General features: G+C 29.5%; 1 protein-coding gene across 1 annotated transcript in view; it reads right to left on the bottom strand.

The window, feature by feature from the left end:
• LOC117176116 (cyclin-G-associated kinase) overlaps positions 1 to 21933 on the bottom strand; it is a 32240-nt gene that overhangs the window by 835 nt on the left and 9472 nt on the right. The window contains exons 4-6 of the mRNA XM_033366174.1: positions 13494 to 14281; positions 9226 to 9951; positions 4495 to 5613 (exon numbers count right to left, since the gene is read on the bottom strand). Coding sequence (XP_033222065.1) covers positions 4495 to 5613; positions 9226 to 9951; positions 13494 to 14281 — 2633 coding nt within the window. The remainder of the gene's footprint in view (positions 1 to 4494; positions 5614 to 9225; positions 9952 to 13493; positions 14282 to 21933) is intronic.

Below are 21933 nucleotides of genomic sequence, written 5' to 3'. Positions count from 1 at the left end.
CATACATACATTTGATCGTTTTCCGGAAAAAGAAATTCCCTATTTTTGCAAGTGACTCCGTTTTTTAAAAATCTGAAAGAACAAGTACTTGTACTTAAATAACAGTTTTATATCAAATTCTTGCTAGAGACGTTATTAAAAAATAAGTTTTCAACATAAATGATGTTTATTCAATAAGCGACAAGTTTCCAATTCTTCTTAACTAATCTTGAATTGAAACATCTTCTGTTCAACATATTTTGCAATTGTTTAAACAACAATAATCGCTTTTTTATTTGTATATTATTCACCAAATCATGAAAATTTGGTGCTTTCTGGAATCAATGTCAAAATTGACAAATATAAGTGTAATATTTCTTATAATAGACAGTTTGTGATTATTTGCACAATTACTATCACTTGCGCCTTTTTATGGGAAAGATGCAGAAATGCTAGCTTTTTCGAATCTGTTGCAGGATGTAACTTATTATTTAGTATCTGCCTATCCTAAATAAATCGATCTGAAAAAGGTGCAAGTGAATGATTATTAATTAAAACATCATAACAAAATATATTACTTTGAACATTCACTAATTGTGTAATTAATTACAGAAAATAATACATTTTTACGATATACATAGGAAAAATGGTTTAAGGAAATGATAATTGTTTAAATAATCGCCAAATATGTTAAACACGAAATGTTACATTCGCAATTCAGAAGCTGTGTTATTTATCGTGAAAAATAATATCTGTTTAAAATTTACATTGATTAGAAAATTGAAAACCAGTTAAAAGTACTTGAAAACTTGTCACTTATCGAATAAAAATGATTCATGGTGAAAAAAATTCAAAAAAAAATACCGTCTTTAGCAGGAATATTACATCAAACTGCTATTTTGCATTTTTTGTGGCATTGTATTCTTTGAATATTCCTTAATTAGTAACTAAAGGCTAATTCCATTTCAAATTATACAATGAGACTGCATGAGGTTGTCAGAATATTTTGACATGAAAGTATGATATTCTACAATAAAAATAAAGAAACACGTGTTTCACCGTTTGGCTGAGAAAAATTTTGTCCGCGAATGATGAGTTGTTGAAGATAACCTTACAATTTTATAAAAACTACCAAAATAATTTTCAAAATCATTTAGTTGGTTTTTCTTTCATGTGATGAGGAATTCTTAGCTCTATCGAATGATCCGAGGAAAATATCCAAATTTTCAAAATTGATAAAATAGCGGCGGTTTATCTGAAAATTTTGAAAATGGATTTTCTCGAAAGTGCCAACTTTAAATTTTGTTTAGACTGTCGACAGTATGACCTACATTTTCTCAAAGTTTGCTTTCAGTAAACATTTTCTTCCTATTGAAAAAACATTTATAAACAAAAATAAAAATTGTTAATTTTTTCAAAGACTACCAGAAAGCAGTAAATATCAAGAAAACAAATTGTTTAGAAATGAATTTCCTTTAGAAAACCCTATTTCACTTTTTTAATATATGGCACTACATCAATTTATACACTTATTTACTTAATCATGATTATCTCGATCGAGATACATTATCGCTTCTCGTAATATTACTATTTAAATTTTTATTGGTGTTTTTTATATTGCCGAACAAAGTAGTTAATATCAAGGAAACAAGTTGTTTTTAAAAAAATTCCATTTAAAAGAGTTTCTTTCACTTTTTTAATATATGGCGCCGCATCAATTTATATTTAAAAAAAAACGAAACAGCAAAAAAAAATGTTTAAATTGTACGCGAGGCGGTAATGTATTCCGATCGAGATAATCATAATTGAATAAATAATTATATACATTGATGTTTTTTAAAATATTTTTTTTCAATAGGAAGAAATTGTTTACTAAAAGCCAAACTTGGAGAATGTGTCGTCCATATTACGGCAATTGACAACAACAATATTTTAAAGGTGGCCTTTCTGAGAAAATACATTTTCAAAATTTTCAAAAAATCGCCACCATTTTCTCAATTTAGAAAATTTTGATATTATTCTCGGATCTTTCGATAGAGCTAAGAATTCCGCATCACATGAGAGAAAAACCAACCGAATGTGTATATTTGGTAAAAAACTACATCATTTTGAAAAATATTTTCGATTTTTTAATGAAATTTTAAGATTATATTCAACAGCTCACCATTCCGGAACAAAATTTTTTCAGCCAAACGATGAAACGCGTGTTCCTTTATTTTGACTGTAGAATAACATGCTTTCATTCCAAAATGTTCTGACAACCTCATACAGACCTCATTGCATGATTTTAAATGAAATCAGTTTAAATATTTATTTACACAAGGTTCATACAAAGTACTTCTTTTTCTCATTTTTTCGAAAACTGAGCTTAGCATTTAAAATCACATGTTAATTTTAAAATCCAGAGGACATGGATCAATATTGTCCGATCTGAAAAAAAAATAAGGAATTTCTTTTTCCGGAAAACAAAAAAATTGAGGGCGATCGATCACCAAAAATCGATTTTTCGGACCATCCTAAGGCACCGTACTGAATTAAAAAACTTAAATGAATTAAAAAACTTAAATGAATGAAAAAATTGGAGTAGGATAAAATATTTAATTGTTTAAGTCTTACGAGTTTGGTATTTATATTCAATAATTTCTTAGTGATTAAATACAAAAAGCGAGTTTTTTTATCAAAAAAACACCCATCGGATTGTTTTTATTCTCATCTTTAAAAGTTCGTAGGGTTACAGACAACCACTTTAAACAATAAGGGGTTTCTTAGAAACGGCTATGGTTTAGATTTTTCGGCTTTTTTGGAAAATTTCCAATCACATATGTAGTTTTTGAGTTTAATTTCTGAATAATGTTTTTAATGTTAACCTTAGAAGTTAAAAGACAAATTTTGTTGTTGTTACCTAGAATTTTTGATCCCATATGCTAGTTTGGAAACAAATTTGAGTCAATTTTTAACATTTTTGGGCCAAAAAGGCCGAAAATTTCGTTGTTTTTTTTTTTGCATTTCAACGTACTCATGAGTATTTTTTTAAGGTTTCTCAAATTTAATGAAAATCGCTTCATTCCTCAGCAATTAAATGTAAAAATCATTTTTTGCCATTCAAAATTTCAGGGGTCTCCACAATCCACAGGTAAAGCGTGACCCAAGATTGCTCGGCTTTTTTCAAATTCTACCCATTTTTTGAACGGGAAAGTAAGAGGAAATTTATGACCCCTCGAAAAAAGTTCCGAGTTTCAGTTGGATAAATTCAAAGCGTTCAAAATTCAAGAGTTTTTTTTCAAATCGAGAATCTGTAAATAAAATTATTTCACAATAATATTTCGAAAATAGAACATATTAAAAACTTCAAAAATTGATCCCTTAAAATTCAAAGAAATTGAAATTGCATTAGCGCTTTTAAATAAAAATAATTTTCAATTTGACACTACTTTCAACTACTTTGAATGTTTCAAAGTCAAAAACTGCTTAAATTGTAGAATTTTACATTTTTATTACATTTAGAAAAAAAATTAAACTTGATTCCACAAATTTGTCTAAAATAAAAATATTAATTTTTCGTCATTTTAACGTTCAAATTGTAATTTAAAAAAATTATAAACCTTTAAAATTGAATTATTCGAAAAAACTTTTAAAATGAAAAGTAATTTTTAATTTTTAATGGAAATGTATTGAAAAACACTATTGCAACTGAAGAGGAAAAATTCTTTGCATTAGTAGATTGTAAAAATTGTCATTTATTTATGTTTTGTATATCTGTTAGATGTGATAATTTAATAAATTATTAAAGTCCACTTAACAATTTTTCGAACTTTTAGTATTGACAAAATTGTTATTACGGATTTTAAAATTGATTACGATTTTAATATTAGGCAGGGATTCGAACGAAATTAAGGGGAATTTTCAGATATTTTCCAATTATTTCTTAACATTCCATATAATTTACCTGAAAATAATGCTAAGTATAAAAAGTCACTAAAAACTATTGCAGCTATGGAGGCACATTGTGAAATTAGTGTTTCGTCCAAGTTTTATGTGGAAAGAAACAAAAAGACTCATTATATTTTTATAATTTTTTAGACTAAGCTTAGTTTCTAGCCAAATTCTTTTAAATTTATCGAAATAATTGGAAAATATCCAAAAATGACCCTTAATTTTGTTCGAATCTCTGATATTAGGTAATTTAAATTGTGAATATAACAAGTTAGAATTGCATTGCATATTTTATTTAAAAATATAAAAGTAACGAAAGCTAAATATTCATTACTTTATTTCATAATTCTCACTTTTAGCGCAAAGTTTCGAATAGAAATAAGGGTCTTGAGTTTAAGGGTTCCCAGTGGCTCAAATCAGATAAAGGATTTTGACACTTCCGGGTAAAAACTGATGAGATCCGACCTATTGGCCAGGGATCGCTAGTAGATATTGAATACAGGATCTACCTTTGGAGATCCCTGATCTAAGTATAATCGTCCAATAGTAAAAAACAATAAAACCCCCTAATTTTGATTGTACCTTATCGGGATGAACAGCCAGACAAGCTTTCCTGTAAGCCTTCTTGACATCTGCCGGCGAGACAAGCTGATGAATTTCACACTTTTGCCACCTGCAATCCTCCCAAATAATCGTATGCATCGAGCACAACAACGCCCTCAAATTACTCTTCTTCCCCTCCGTCCACTCAGCTATCTTCAATCGATCCGGATCCATAGTCTTCGCAGCTTCCACTTTCCGCATCTGGTTTATTGTCTTTGGACTCTCCTTCTCTGCCTTTCTCGTACTGAAGAAGTTGTAACCCTGACTTCCCAGTAGATCTTCGAACGCATCACCCGACTTTGCCGGCTTGCTATTCGCCGGATCAGCAGCAGTTGCATTATCATTGGACGTATTAGATTTATGCATTCGCGGACTAGAGTGCACCGGAGTACCTGCAGTTGCTGGACTAGCAGACTGCGGTGTATTTGCTTCCTTCGGCGTGCCATTCCAACTCCCAGTCAATCCAGCGCCCATGGAACCAGCCAAATTTGCAAATGGGTCTTTGCTTTGTGCGGCGAAATTCGGAACGCTCGAATTCCTGGGGAAACTATCTTCGTTGTTTGTCTTGGATGCACTTGCGTTCGAATTCGCCCATCCACCCAAAAGAGTATTGACTCCTATTTTGCCCAAAGGATCGAAGAGTATATCTACATTTTTAGGTGCGGCCGCCGGGGGTTGACTCTTGCCGAACAGCAAATCATTCACATTCACATTGTGAGCGGAAGATCCATTTGTTGGCGGCTGAGTGGCACCGAAAAGCAGGTCGTTAGAGAGCGGTTCGCTTATATTAGGTTGAGGATTCGGCGTGTGCTGGTGGAATTCGCCGAAGCCTCCTAGGAGATCACTTTCGTTTTGACTAGAGCTAGAGAATATATCTAAACCTGGATTAACAGGGGCTGATGGAGTATTGCTGGCATTAGAGATTAGATTAGTGACAGATTCTGGCATTCCAAGATTGAGTAAATCTGCTTCTGCAAATTTCGCTTCTTCCTCGTTTAGTTCGTCTTCTGTTAACTCCTCTTGTGGAGTCTCTTCGCGGGATGAACTTTTCTCTTCGGAAGTTTCCGATTCTGCAACAAGTGGAATTTCTTCCGGAACCTGTAGTAGATTAAATTTTGATATTAAAACTTAATTCTTTTCAAAATTCCCTCGGTTTTCCCTGATTTTTCCCAGGCTAAGTTTTCATATTCTCTCATCATTCATATTTCAAAACCACACTTCTAATCATGTAACATTTTTAATATAGAACCTTTTCTAAATGAAATAACACGATTTTTAATTTAAATTTATAAATTGTTAATTTATCATTCCCCGAGCTGTCACATCCACTATACTTGAAAAAATAAAAATTTACCTACTGGGACAAAAAAAGTGACTAATCTGTATTAATAATGTGACGAATTTTCTTTTAAATTTAAAAGAAATCGATGAAATTTATGAGGATTCCAGGGGAATTTTAACGAAATATGTCAAAAAAGTAGATTCGAAAATGTAGATAATTAAAAATATCCTTCTGTAAAAAAACAATTTATAAGACTTCACAATAATTTTAAAAAATTCAAATGTATTACAAAAAATTCCATTAATTTCAGTAAAACTGAAGGGAATTTACATAGATTTAAGAGAAATGAGAATAATTATGAAAAAAGTGCATTAAATTCAGTTAGTTTAAGGTTAAAGGATATTCAGACGAATTTCAAATGAATTTCAACAAATATTTGAAAACTCTTGAAATCTTCGAAACGCTAAGAAACCCCTCATTTCTTGTGAATAAAATTTTTTTTATCCATCAAAATATGGTAAGCACTCGCGAAAATCTATCAAATCTTATATTTCCTGAAATCTTGGAATTAAAATACTTAAGAGAGCTTTTAAAATCCCTTAAAAACATTTACATCCTCCAAAGCTTACAAAATCTTTTGGAATCTTTTTATATATTTTTAAACCTAATGAACATATTTTTGGATCCCTTAAAATCATCAAAATCCTTTAAAATTCCTTGGCATTTTTAAATATCTTAAAAATGCCATGTAATCTTCTAAAATATCCTTGAATATCCAAACCCTTTAAAATCGCTTCAAATTGTTGAAATCAATTAAAAATTGCTTGGAATATTTAAAAGTACACTAAAAATCTTTTAATCCTTTGAAACCTTTTGAAATTCCTTAAAGCTTTTGAAAAGTTCTTGCAATTTCAAAAAATACCCTAAAATCTTAACAATTCTTTGAATTCCTTCAAACTATTGAAATCAATTTAAAATTTCCTGTAATCTTTTAAAATATCCTAAAATATGTTTAATAGTTTAATATCCTACTAAATCCCTCAATTCTTGTAAATAAATTCTTTAAAATTAATTAAAATATTATAAAATCGCGTGAAATTGCATGAAATCTAATTATATTTCCAGAAATCCTGGAAAAAGTACTAAAATTCCTTGAAAAGCTTTTAAAATCCCTTGAAATTATTGAAATCCTCGGAAATCTGATCAAATGCCTTGGAATCTCTTAAAATACTCTAAAACCTTGTGGATCCTATACAATCGTTTCATATCTTCCGATATTCTAATAAAGTCTTCAAAAACCCATGAAAAAATTTAAATACCTTAAAATCATTAAAATCCTAGGAAATTTGTTAATCACTAGAAAAATACCTTCAAACTTTCTAAAATACGCTAAAATATTTTTAAATCCTTTGGAATCACTTCAAATTATTGAAATCTATTAAAAATTCTTTGGAATCTTTTTTTTTAACCCTCATATATTTCCAATCGTTTAAAATTCCTTAAAAATTTGTAAAGCTCCATAGCATAAAACATTTAAAAATCCTTTGAAATCACTACAAATTATTTAGATAGATTCAAAATTCCTTTAAATATTTAAAAACACTCAAATCTTTCCAATCCTTTGAAATCCCTTTAAACTTTTAAAGATCTTGAAAATTCTTTTAAAATTTTGTAAATACCCTAAATCATTTAAAACCCTTTTGGGATCATTTCAAATGATTGCAATCTATTCAAAATTATTTATAATATTTAAAAACCCTTATATCTTTCCAATCCTTTGAAATCCCTTAAAACTTTTTAAAGTTCTTGAAAATTCTTGAAAATTTTTTAAAATACCCCAAAGCATTTCAAAACCTTTTGGAATCATTTCAAATTATTGAAACATATTCAAAATTCCTTAGAATATTTAAAAACCCTCAAATCTTTCCAATCATTTGAAATCCCTTAAAACTTTTTAAAGGTCTTGAACATTCTTGAAAATTGTTTTAAATACCCTAGAACATTTTAAAACCTTTTGGATTCATTTCAAATTATTGAAATCTATTCAAAATTCCTTGGAATATTTAATAAACACTCGAATATTTCCAATCCTTTGAAATCCTTTAAGAAACCTATTGAAAATTCTTTAACATTTTTAAAAATACTCTAAAACATTTTGAAACCTTTTTGATTCATTTCAAATTATTGAAATATATTCCAAATTCCTTGGAATATTTAAGAAACCTCAAATGTTTCCAATCCTTTGAAATCCTCAAATGATTTGCAAATGAATGATCCTTCAAATGATTGCAATCTATTCAAAATTCTTTATAATATTTAAAAACCCTTATATCTTTCCAATCCTTTGGAATCCCTTAAAACTTTTCAAAGTTCTTAAAAATTCTTGAAAATTTTTTAAAATGCCCCAAACATTTCAAAACCTTTTGAAATCATTTCAAATTATTGAAATCTATTCAAAATTCCTTAGAATATTTAAAAACCCTCAAATCTTTCCAATCCTTTGAAACCGCTTAAAACTTTTTAAAGGTCTTGAAAATTCTTGAAAATTGTTTTAAGTAACCTAAAAATGTTAAAACCTTTTTGGATCATTTCAAATGATTGCAATCTATTCAAAATTATTTAGAATATTTAAAAACCCTTATATCTTTCCAATCCTTTGAAATCCCTTAAAGCTTTTCAAAGTTCTTGAAAAGTCTTGAAATTTTTAAAAAATACCCTGAAGCATTTTAGAACCTTTGGTATCATTTCGAATTATTGAAATTTTTTCAAAATTACTTGGAATCTTAAAAACCCTCAAATATTTCCAATACCTTGAAATACGTTGAAATACCCCAAAACTTTTTAAAGCTCTTGAAAACGACTTAATATTGTTTTAAATGTTTTGGAATCACGTGCAATTATTAAAATCTATTCAAAATTTCTTGGAGTCTTTTTAAAAACCCTAAAACATTTTCTATCCTTTGAAATACAATTAAAACTTTTTTAAGTTATTTGAAAATTCGTTGAAAGTTTTTTAACTCCTTTGGAATCATGTCTAATTATTCAAATCGATTCAAAGTCCTTGGAATCTTTTGAAAACCCCTCAAATATATCAAAACCTTTTATATCCCTTCAAACTATTGAAATCTATTAAAATACCCTAAAATATTTCAAAGGAATTGAAGAAAATAAAGAGAAAAGTTAGACCGGCAAGTAAAGTTACTAAAGTGATATTCTTATTTTAAAAAGTGTCTATAGACACTTAATAAAAAAAGCGACTAAAAAGTGCTTTGAGAAAGAAAAGTGGCTAAAAGTGACTATTGCCATTTTTTTCAAAATCCCTAACTTTTCCTGACTAACAAAAGTCCCTGAATTTTCCCTTATTTCCAGGGTTTCCCTGAACTGCGGCCATCCTAGCGAAGAGAACTTGACATTAAAATTAAAATTACCTTTTGGCGAGGAGTTGTGGATCTAAAATTATCAAGAGTTTCCTCCATTTCCAAAGTCGAACCAAAGAGTGGATCAGGAACCGGTTTTGGAGAAGTATCCACTTCCCAGGGAGAGGGAACCCTGGCAGTTTTCCCCGACTCTTCTCCAATCGTGACGTTCAGCACGACGCGGAAATTGCCTCCGATTTCCGGAGTATCATCCAGATCCTGCTTCTCGAATGCGAATGTGCTCTCAGTCAGAGGAACGTATCCCGTGTGAAAATGCATGGCAGCAATTTTAATTCCAATGACTCTTCCAAGCTGCTGTCGAGCGTGGAAAAGAATAACTGTTATATCTCCTCGAACTGTGGCTTCACCTAAAATGAGGCAGACTTTTCCCTCCATCATGCTGTATAATTTCATTTCCTCGTACTCTGCTCGTTTCGTCGAGAAAACCAAGGCTCCGTTGCTGTAAATTTCTACGTAGGGACGACAGCCGTCTCTGGCTCGTGTGAAGAGAGGCACGGGTTGAATCAGAAGGGATCGAAGAACTAGCGGCTTTGCGTGCGGCAATTTCGAGTTGCTCAAGAAACTCATATAGTTTACTATTCGTAATTCTGAAGGTTGGAGTTGAGGCGGTTGACAACGCCTTGTTGTGAACAAGGATATTGCTTCCTCGGTGCTGGATAAAGTTCTCGAGTAAAGGACTAATGAGAGGGCCACTGTTGCACTTGCTCGAAAACCATCCTGAAATTAATCATGATTAGTCAAATTTTCGCCGACAGAAACTGTTTCTTACTGAAACTGTTTCTTACTCAAGGATGGTACAAAATCCCACTTCCGTAAATCCCTGATTTTCCCCTGCCCGTTATGAATTTTTTTTAGGTATAAAATAAATCAATAATAATAAGTATGAATAAGTAATGTTAATGAGAAGAAAATATTTTTTTCTAAATTGATATTAACGACTTTTAGTGACAACTGCCATACAAAATTGTATGAAGGACCATCCCCAAATTACGTAAGATACCTAAAATATATTTATTTTCAAACAAATAGTTGAGTTTTCAGCTCAAAATGATAAATTCAAAAATTGAAAGAATTAAATTTGCAATTAAAACAATTAATTTTCAGACTAGAACAAGAAATTCCTAATTAAATAGTTATATTTTTAAACAGTGATGTATCTTCGATAAACAAAAATGAATTCTTCACTAAAAGTGTAATAGGCCTGTAGGGTATCTCTTTTAACTTGATAGTAGCACCACCTGACACGCAAATTATTGGGTATCTCAAAATTATTAGAGGAAAGTTAATGAAAAAGAGCAGTAAATATCAATTCATTTTAATCAGAAATATTATACTGAGGTCTAAAATTAGTTATTTACTATAAGATTTCTTATAAAAATTGGATTCAAATTCAAGGTTCTTCCCAACCGTTCCAAATTGGTGGCGCTACCATAGCTACCCAACAGGCGTATAGTTGATATCTTCACAAAAAAATATTTTTCAGGCAATAAAGAAGAAAAATCTCAACCAATATATTGATTTATCAAGTCATAAAAAGAAAAATTTCCTGCAAAACATTTGAATTTCCAACCCAAAAATGTAAGTGTTTAACAATGTTTAACAAAAAGTTTAACTTTCAAACCAAAAATGTGCATTTTAAAATAAAAATAATTAAATTTTCAAACCAAAAAGACGAGTTTTCAACAAAATAAATTAACCTCCATCTAAAATGATACGTTTTCGAAGAAAATATAATAACTGAATTTTCAGTTAATAAATTTATTTTCAACTTAAAAATAAATGACTTCAAAAACTTAGTGAAATTTTCAGCCAAATAAATCAATTCATCATAAAAACGGGAATAGTTAAATTTTCAATCCATGAAATGAATTTTTAAACAAACTGATTCATCTTTAATAAAAAAAAATTATTTTTAACCAAATAGTTGAATTTTCAGCTGAAAACACTAATTTTCTACCAAAAGACAAATTTCCAGCGAAACACATGAATTTGCAACTAAAAAGATACATTTTCATCCAAAAACTTAGATTATCAACAAAATTGTTGATTTTCACCTAAAACATCAATTTTAAACTTGAAATAGCATAGTTTAATTTTGAGTAGAAAAATTAATTTTTCAACCAAACAGATAATTTTCAACTAAGAAGATTAAATTTCAATTGAAAAAGATAATACCCGACAAAAAATTAAATTACTAAATTTTCATTTTAAAAAATTAATTTTCCACACAAAAAAATCTATTTTCTGCCAAAAAAGATCAGCCAAAAAAATCATTTTTAACGAAGTACTTCCACTTTTAAGTTCGCTGTTGAATTTTGAACCAAAAAATTCGAATTCTCAACAAAAAATGTAACAGATTATATCTAGTCTTATAATAATTTAGTCTTATGATAAATTTAATCTTATAAAAATCAAAAGGACGAATTTTTAACAAAAGAGTTAAATTTTCAACAAAAAAGATCAATACCAATCAAATCGTCGAATTTTCCACTAAAATATTTGAGTTTCCTAAAAAAATTAAAACATTTAAATTTTCAACAAAAATGATGAATTTTCAGCAAAAAAAATTGAATTTATAACTAACTAGTTCAAGTTTCAACCAAGCAATTTAAATTATCAACCAGAAGACACATTTTCAAAACAAAACAAAAAATAGCTAAACCCTCTAAAGAAATCTGTTTCCCAAAACAGATTAATTTTCATACCAGAAACAACACATCAGACATCAACAGCATCAGACCGGAAATCTAAAGGACGTGGACTCGGCCCCCAGCGGAGCTAGAGAGCGTTTTTCCACAATTTTAAATCAATATTAAAAAAATATTGATTATAGGCCATGTAGACAAAAAAAAACATCAAAATTATCAAAAACAACACTGTTCAATAGAAGAGTTGAATTTTCAACAAAAATTTTAGTTATTTCATAACTAAACAGTTGAACTTTGTACCAAAATAGTTAAATTTTTAACAAAATACATGTATTTTCAACCAAAATCAGACACAGTTGAATTCAACCCAAAAAGACAAATTTTCCACAAAGTAGCTGAATCCTCAACCAAATGACAATTATTTTCTACATAAAAGAGTTGACCTTACAACAACAAAAAAGAGATTTTTTTACCAAAAGAGATGCAATTTGAAACGAAAAACCAAAAGAGAATAATTTTATTTTTTGTGAAATAAATTTTCAATTCTAAATAATTAACTTTCTACAAAATATACCAAAAACACAAAGTAACTTCAAAGTAAATAAAATTTAACTTACAAGTTACTGCGAAAATAGTAACGAAGTTACCCTAAAAGTAACAAACAACGTTACTTTTCAGTAATTTAGTTACTTCTAAAAAGTTACTATCCAACTCTAGTACCGGTGAATAAATGCCAAATTTTCAAAATGCGTCTTATTGGTTTAAACTAATTGTTTTGATCTAACTCATGTCGATAGAAAAGATTATGGCCAAGTTTGAATAAGAAGTGGGTTAAAATCCATGCTTGGTATTTTTTTTACGTGATTACTTTCTTTTTTCCTGTTTTTTTTACGATTAAATAAAGCTAAGTAATAACACTAAAGTACTTTCGTGTTTTATTTTTAAATTTTAAAATAAAAAAAAATGATGGAAATCTGCACGGAGAGAAATTTGGGAAAATGGCACTGCTCCTTAATTTTATCACGTTTTGGCGCAAGAACTAAGATCTCGGAACCCTTGCTTTTAAAGCATAGGTCTCGACGTTTCAGGCATTATACCACGCTCCTTTGCTCTCAGGTCTCGAATTCTATGCTTTAATATAGATCTTTAAGTCCGAGACTTTAGATCACAAAAAATTGTAGCTCTGAAAATCATCAGGCCGCAGCACTGACGATTTTTCATATATCCTGTAAAATTTAAGTTTTGGCATTTATACCCCGGGAAACTTCAAATAATAATAATAATAATTTCCGATAAATACTAATTTACGAGTATGAGTTTACACCGGATTTCAATGTTTGAAAGACTCTAAGGACATAAAAATATTTAAAAAGAAAATTGTAAACAGCATCACTCACATTATCGTAATTATCAACAACCAAATCGTTTTTAGTGTTCGTTTCTCGATTGAACAAACTGAGAGTAATAAAATCTCAAAACACTTTAAATATTTATTTTCAACTAACTACCCGGCCTTTTCCCGGTTAGGCAGACACACTGACATTTCTACCAGGGAAGTTAAATGAAGTAAATGGATAACAAAATGGAAAATTAACTAATTAAGTAACTTACTGTACAGTACAATACAATAACATGATTGAAATCAGCATCCAGATATCGGTAAATATCTTGACAAATTTGGTATATCGCAGATAGCAGAGGAGCATTAGAATCCACAGAAGCATAAGCAAAGGAGCAATCGATGTGCCTCCCAGGAAGCCTGGAAACGTTGGGTCGGCCACGAGACAAGTTATACAATTGAATTTTAGCTGGAGGTGGATGCCTCGCCTGGAGAAAAGCCCTCACATCCTCGACATGATTTGCTCGATAGGCAGATTCAATTCCATCAGCTGGGTATGGCATCACCAAAATTCGAGAGGTCAAGTAGCTCGCATCCAATTCAGTCCTCGCCATACTCTGCTGCACAGTGTGCATCACTTTACTCGAAGTGTCTTTCAAATTCCGTAGAATGCTACCAGCTCCACCTTTCAAGGAACTAAACAAGCCCGTAGATTGAGCCATGGGGGCTTTAAGACCTGGAGGTGGAGCCACTGGCGCCGGTCTTGGTGGCGGTGCAGCAGTTGGAGAAGGTCGTGGAGGCACTGCAGCAGCTGCTGGAGGTGGAGGTGAGGGTCTCGGAGGAGCTGGAGGCTTTATCACAACATCTATTTTTGCGGGCTCTCTGGGATCAAAATTGTTCGATTCTGCGATCGCGGCTAAACGCTCGAGTAGACATGAGGTTATGAGTCGTTGTACTGGAGAAATTTGTAAGCATCCTTTTATCAAGTCGTGGAAACAAGCGAAGCGAGGATTGGGAGGCAGGGGCGCATACTTTGCGTTCAGAACTGCTAATTTGTTACCTGAAAATGCAGAAAGGATCAAACGTTAATATTAATGGCAATTGTTTAATGAAGAAATCTTTTTTCATCTGCACCAAATGAGAAAAGTCACATCATCTACAAAAACTTTTGGATCCGAATTAGAGCATGGCGTTTAAAATATTCAAAGATTTAACAGATGTTAATCAGCTATGTGGCTCGCTAATGCAACTATTTTACCACTTCACCTTTAAATCTATTTCTTAACTTTTTTGCTAGATTTATTGAAATCGAGGGGCTATTCACTTACGGATCAGAACTTTTATAAATTAAAGAATGTAGAAATTTAAGAATGTAAATATTTGATAATACATTAATCGAATTACATTAATTGAAATATTATTCAATTTTTAAAATGTACTTTCAAAGATATAAAGAATTATTGCACATTTATAATATAAAATAATCAATTTTACAAAGAGAAAAGTTTGAATATCAATTGAGATTTAGAACTTTATTTTTAAAGTGAATTAAAAATAAAACAGCTATTTCAATTTTAAAATTATATAACCATGTGTGGAAAAATTAAATTGAAAAATTAAATGAATTATCCATTTTACAATCAAAAATTTCTCAAGTAAGAATTAATTTCAAATTTAAACATTGAATAGATTCTCGAATATGAAATATTCAATGTCAAATTTGAAAAAAATATTTTGTCATTAGGAATTTTGATAATCAATGATAAATCGTAAATTGTTTTGTATAAATTAAATTTGATTAATTAACAAACAAGTAATTCTTACTAGAAAAAAGGATAATCAAGCATTGAAAATGTAAGAAAAAATTGTATAGCACGATTGAATAAATTGATTTTAAGCGCGCAACGGTTGAATCTCGTGCTTCTCGCTCGATAATAGGTGACCTCGAGCTTCGAGCTCGAACATAATTCCACCTCGCGCTTCGCGCTCGGATACTTATTCTTTGCATTTGGAATGCTTGAAAAAAACTTTATCAAAAAGATCTCTTTTAGATGGCAGTATTTATTTGCGTCTTCATATTCTGAATTGTCTACTTAATTAAGTATAGTCAAAGATTAAGTTTCTCAAAGCTCTGTAGGCTTTGAGGTACACATTCTCATCCTGGCAACCGCGCTGCGCGCTCGATTTCCGACAGACATTTGTAAACAGCTTTGGTTGGATTTTTTTTCTCGTAACTTTCGTCGTTTTTCCACACATTTTTTTTTGTTTTATTTTTTTTCAAACGTTAATTTTCATGAATAAAACAAAAAGTACGCGTCCTATCAAGAAGTGATTCTTAACGAAATTGTAGACCTTTTTTGGGATAACCATTTTTGTTCATTCATCTTTTTTCGTATCCTACATAGTTTGTCCACAAAATAGAATTTTTTATTTTCCATTATTTTTTGTGGATATTAAAATTTGAATTATCGATTTTTGAAGAAAATCCAAAAATTGGTTATGATAATCTTGTAGGGCTTTCAAAAAGAAATGTTTTTCTTTTCTTGAATTTGTTTCATATCACGCGTTTTTCGGCTTCAAATTTTGATTTTCGGTTGATTAAAAAAATTTTGAAAAAGCTATAACTCTGATAATTTTATTTTTATCAAAAAAAGTCATAAGGATAAATTGTTTGTTCTTTTTAATACTATAAATATCCGTACATAGAATTTTCAAATTCAGAAGAAAGTGGTCTCAAAAATTTTCAAAATGCGCTCACTTTTTGAATTTTTATCGAAAATGGCTGGTTCACGAACTCGTCCTTTCTTTTAGGACCTAAAAAAAGTGTGCCAAAGATGAATTGGATTCGATCATTTTTTCGAGAGTTATCGTGTTTACGGACGGACGGCCGGACGGACAGACAGACAGACGCCATTGTGAAAACCTGATTTTCGGATTCAGGGGGTCTCGAAACGTGGAGATCCGTTGAAAAAGGGTGATGTCAAATTTCCGACAATTCGAAAACTTTCTCAATCATAAATGATAAGAATGTAAAAAGTCTATCAATTTAAAACTCATTTTCAAAATGAATTAAAATACAGAATACATGAAATACTACTTTATTCTGATACTTAGATGTTTATTTAAATTATTTAAACAATTTATTACTGTTTTTAGCAACTTTCTCTCAGAAAAGGGTTAGAAAGTCAAGTTTTTTTCTGAAATTTTCAACTTATTTTCAACTTTTCAGTTAGAGCGAGGTAATAATCAATTAAAGTTAACAAAAATAATTGTTTAAACAATTTGTTATTAATTATAACAATATTCTCTTAGAATAATGCTAAAAAGTTGCGGTTTTTTCTGAAAAATTCAACTTTTTATTCACTTTTCACTTAAAGTAAGTAATTATTTAATTTAATTTAGCAAAAATAATTGTTTAAACAAATTGTTAATGTTTATAGCTATCTTCTAGATTAATACTGCATAGTTGCGGGTTTTTCCTGAAATTTTTAACTTTTTATCACTTTTCAATTAGAATTAAGTAATAATTAATTCATGTTAACAAAATAATTGTTTAAACAATTTATTATCATTGCTAATAATGATTTCTTTGCCTAATGATAGAAAGTTGCGGTTTTTTCTGGAATTTTTCACTTTTTGCCCACTTTTCACTTTAAGTAAGTTAATATTTAATCTAATTTAACAAAAATAATTGTTTAAACAAATTACTATCGTTTATGGCTATCTTCTCTTAGATTAGTGCTACAAAGTTGTGGTTTTTTCTGAAATGTTTAACTTTGCGTTACCTTTTTAGTTGTGAATAAATAATAAATAAACATTACAGAGAATCATATTTTAAATAGTATTGTATTGATTTGAATAAATTATTTTTGTTATTTTTCCAATGTTCAAAAAAATTAATTGAAACAAAAAAGCTATTATACAAAAGAGACAAAAACAAAGAATGGAATAATTGAAAGCACGTGGGAGGACTAGGTCTGTAAATGACTTGTAACAGTTTTGTTTTTAATTACAACAAGAAATTTATTGCAAAGCGTAAAAGAATAATTTGAAATTGCAAATATTTAAATATTAGACCCCCCCCCCCCCTACCCTGTAGAAAGTACGTCTCGCCGATGATTATATACATATATAAAGATAACAAAGACCTCAAACAAATAATTAATTGATTATAACATCTCACGGGACAAGATAGACTTACTGCAGTCAGGAAATTGCTATCGGTACTCTGTTACCACTTTGTAGTAAGTATTGGTTCTGACTTTCGTCTCTAGTAAGAAGAGAATTAACGTCAGACATCAATTTCACACCTCGTTCTACTACCTCGTTGAACACTTTCAATTTTCTGATTGCAGTCGCACCTTGCTAATATTCTACATCAGTTTTCCAAAGATTCGCGTCTTTGCTGAGAAATGATATGTTAATTTGAAAGCGAGTGAAAACATCTTTTTAGCACGAATGTAAGAGAAGATATCCATAAACGATAATAATTTGTTTGAAATATTATTTTTGTTAAATTAAATTGAATATTAACTTACTTCAAGTGAAACGTGGGCAAAAAGTTTAAAATTTCAGAAAAAATCGCAACTTTCTATCATTAAGCAAAGAAAATATTATTAGCAATGATAATAAATTGTTTAAACAATTATTTTGTTAACATGAATTAATTATTACTTAACTCTAATAAAAAAGTGATAAAAAGTTAAAAATTTTAGGAAAAACCCGCAACTATGTAGTAATAATCTAGAAGATAGCTATAAACATTAACAATTTGTTTAAACAATTATTTTTGCTATATTAAATTAAATAATTACTTACTTTGAGTGAAAAAAGAACAAAAAGTTGAAATTTTCAGAAAAAACCGCAACTTTGTAGCATTATTCTAAGAGAATAATGTTATAATTAATAACAAATTGTTTAAACAATTATTTTTGTTAACTTTAATTGATTATTACCTCGCTCTAACTGAAACGTTGAAAATAAGTTGAAAATTTCAGAAAAAACCTTGACTTTCTAATCCTTTTCTAAGAGAAAGTTTCTAAAAATAATAATAAATTGTTTAAACAATTTGCATAAACATCTAATTATCAGAATAAAGTAGTATTTCATGTATTTGAAACAATATGCGTTTAAAAAACCGTAAAAAAATCATAATTAGCCCTAAAAAATCAAAAAAACATTTTTTCACTTATGGGGGCTTTTTGGGACCCTATAAAACAGACTAATGGGGGTGATATTTGAAAAGTAATATTTTATTCGCATTCTGTGACTAATTGTAAAGAGAAATGGTAAATTTCGAACTCGATTCACCTAATATTGAGAATTCTGAATAAAATTTACAAAAACGTCTTTTTTTCTTATGGGAAATACGTGTTAAACTTCATGGGGCTTGCGCCACCTCTAAATATTTTTTTTCAAAACAAAAAAATGCGTTTTTTTTGTGGATTCGAACAAATTTCCGGACGTTTTGGATAAGAATTCGAAAAAAAAATTTTCTAATGCATTTTTGGACCACCCTAATGTGCAATTCAGTGTATGGCTGTAAAGACGAAGGTGAGCCACGCGTCTCGAATACTAACACTCAGCAAATTTGCGCAATAGAATATTTTTAATTTTTGCAAGCACATCTATGTTGGGCTTGCGATTCCAAACATTTTAAAATATAAAACTTGTCCGCAGCTTGAAAAATAGCGCGGAAATATGCGAGCCCGGGAAAACAATGGAAAACCAGCGGTGGAACACTGCAGATAACAGGTTTAAACCGCTGGACCCCTTGTAGATAACATATGAATAGCTTTCAATTGTATCATAACGTTTACTTTTGATTCAAATGTTATACAATTAACGTATATTATTTTTCTCTAGTAAATGAGCAAAGAACACTTTCCAGCTTAAAAAAATATTGTAATTTCAAAAAAATAAAAAACAACGATTTTCCTTCACCGTATAAAATTTCTTAAATGTCATTTAACATTTTAGACCGCGGACCCTTCACCAACGGGTACTTTTTGTCATGCTCATAGAGTGCTCTTTTCGCGCTCAAATGGTAAAAAATTCAAGCTAAATTCCAAAGGCTTTAGTAAAATTCAAGTAAAACTCAAAATAATTTAAGTGAATGGGAAACAAATTTAGAATTTCAAAAATCCATTCATTAATGTAAAATTAGTATGAATTTAAAGAAATTAAAGATAAACAAGAGTTCGATGAAATACATAAAAATTCAAGGTTATTTTAAAAAATGAAATGAATTATATATGAAAAAATTTCTTTGAATTCAGAAAATTTTAAATGAGCTTAGAAAAATTCAAGTAAATTAAAAAAAAAAAAGAAATGCCTAAGAATTAACGTGAGGGATAAAGACTTCAGTATAAAAAAAAACTTTTTAAAAATCCGTAGAATTAAGTCAATTTAGAAGAATTCGAGTGAACTAAACAAATTCTAGAGAATCCCAAGGAATTAAAAAAAAAAATAATAATTTATAATCTCTTCAAATCTTTGAAACCCTACTAATTTATAACCAAAGAAAAATTGAAATTAATTTGAAATAATTTTAAAAATCGGAAAAATTTCAATGATTTCAGTAAAATTTAAGCGAATTTAGAGGAATTTAAGGAAAATGAAAAGAATTGGATGAACTTCATAAAAAAATCAAACTAAATTTAAAAAGCAGTCAAGTGAATTAAAAACAAAATCAGATTTAAAAAATTAAAGAGAATTAAAAAATACCTTGGGAGATTTCAAAATCCCTTAAAATCATTGAAATTCTCGGAAATCTTTTTAAATCTATTGGAATCTTTGAATATATCCTAAAATCATGTATGTCCCTGAAAATCGATTTATAAATTCCGAAATTCTATGAAATTGTTTTACAACGGCATGAAAATTTCTTTAAATACCTTAAAACCATTAAAAACTTCGCAAATCTCTTAAGACTTTTCATTAAATTTAAAATGTCAGGGATATCTCCTGAAATCTTTGCAACTCTACGAAATCCCTCACTTTTTGTCTTGGAATCTTTTAAAACACTCTAAAATACAACTAAAAAAGTTTCTTTTTGAACGGTGTCTTGCTCTCGAAATTCAGTATTAAATGACCCCAAAATGAGACCAATTTCTCTATTTTTTAAATAGTTATATCAAAATTAGTGTAAATCTAAATGTTTTCTTAACTCTTCTACGACTTCCGAAATAATCAACTTATCATATGAGTATAAATCGTGAAAATTGCCTTATCGAATTTCAAGGAATTGAAGTTGTAACAAAAAGTTGAAAAAATGCAATATTCTTTGTGGTACCAAAAATATTTTTGTAGAATATATAAAACATATAGTCATGAAAGTTTCTATGAAATTGTCTCAAAATATATTTTTATTCAATTTTTATTCTGATTTGCCTACATATAAGAAGTTTTCAAATTTTTCCAACTTTTTTGTTACAACTTCAAATTCTTGTAATTCGATAAATTTTCACGATTTATAAAAAAATCACTGTTGTGACACGGTGAAAAATAGCTTGAAAATGAAACCAAGAACATTGATAAATGTTGATTATTTCGGAAATTATTGAATATTTAAGAAAACATTGAAATTTACACTATTTTTGCAATATCTACTTAAAAAATATACAAATTATTCTCACACTCACGTAAATAAAGAATTTCTGGTGATCTTTTAAAATGTTCTAAAGCTCTTGAAAATGCAAAGGAGTTACAAAATATGAATAAATTCTTTAAAATCCACTAAAATATTATTAAATCCCATGAAATTCTATGAGATCTGGCGATATTTTCTGAAAACCTGGAAAATTCTATATTACAAAATATTGCAATCGCTTTGAAATCCCTTCAAATTAATAACAATTAATTACAAATTTCTAGGAATGTGTTGACGTTCCCTGAAATAGTTAAAGCCTTTGAAATCCACTAAAAATGTTATGAAGTCCCTTAAAATCACTGAAATCCTTGAAAAGTTGAGAAAATCCTGTGTAATCTTTCAAAATATCATAAAAACTGAAAGGTCCTGTAAAATCGTTCAATATGTTCCAAAACTCTAGAATATTCTATATCCTAAAATATTTCAAACGCTTTGTAGTCAGTCCTCTCAAATTAATGTAATTAATTAATAAATCCTTGAAATTTTTTTTAATTCCCTGAAATATTTCAAATTAAAAACTCTTGAAAATGCTTCAGAAGTTTTAAAAATGTCCTAAAATCTTAAAAATCCCCTGAAATATTTCAACAGAATTTAAGACCATTCAGAGATAGGTATAGACTTGAATTGAATAGTGATTAACCCACAAGTAAATTTACTGAGAGAAATGCGAGGGGCTATTCGCTGAAGAATTCTCATGACGACCATCGACTAACTTATCCGAAATCCCACAGTCGTCACAAGTCGTCAGCAGAAGTCTTGATTAGTCTGTATGGTCTTTGGTAGTCTCTGAGCATTCTCTCGTACTTCGCGACAAGTCGGTGGAACTCGGGGAATCGATCTCAATCGATCTCGTACGAAAGAGTCTGCTCTGATCATGCGCAAAAGGTCTTCTCAAACTTCGTTCTGTTTCGTTGGCAGTATCGTCCGCATTATTTTGTGTCGATATTTGTGATCTGATGCAATTGGATGCATTTATAACTTTCGGTTGGTTAGCTCGTGTTAAATAATCATAATAGTGATTTTTTTAAACTTTTGGATTAAAAATTCACCTTTATTATTCA

Source organism: Belonocnema kinseyi, chromosome 7 (genome assembly GCF_010883055.1).
Source record: "Belonocnema kinseyi isolate 2016_QV_RU_SX_M_011 chromosome 7, B_treatae_v1, whole genome shotgun sequence".
In the NCBI taxonomy this organism is placed as follows: domain Eukaryota; kingdom Metazoa; phylum Arthropoda; class Insecta; order Hymenoptera; family Cynipidae; genus Belonocnema; species Belonocnema kinseyi.
The sequence above is the reverse complement of the archived record's forward strand: the minus strand, read 5'-3'. Positions and strand labels throughout refer to the sequence as shown.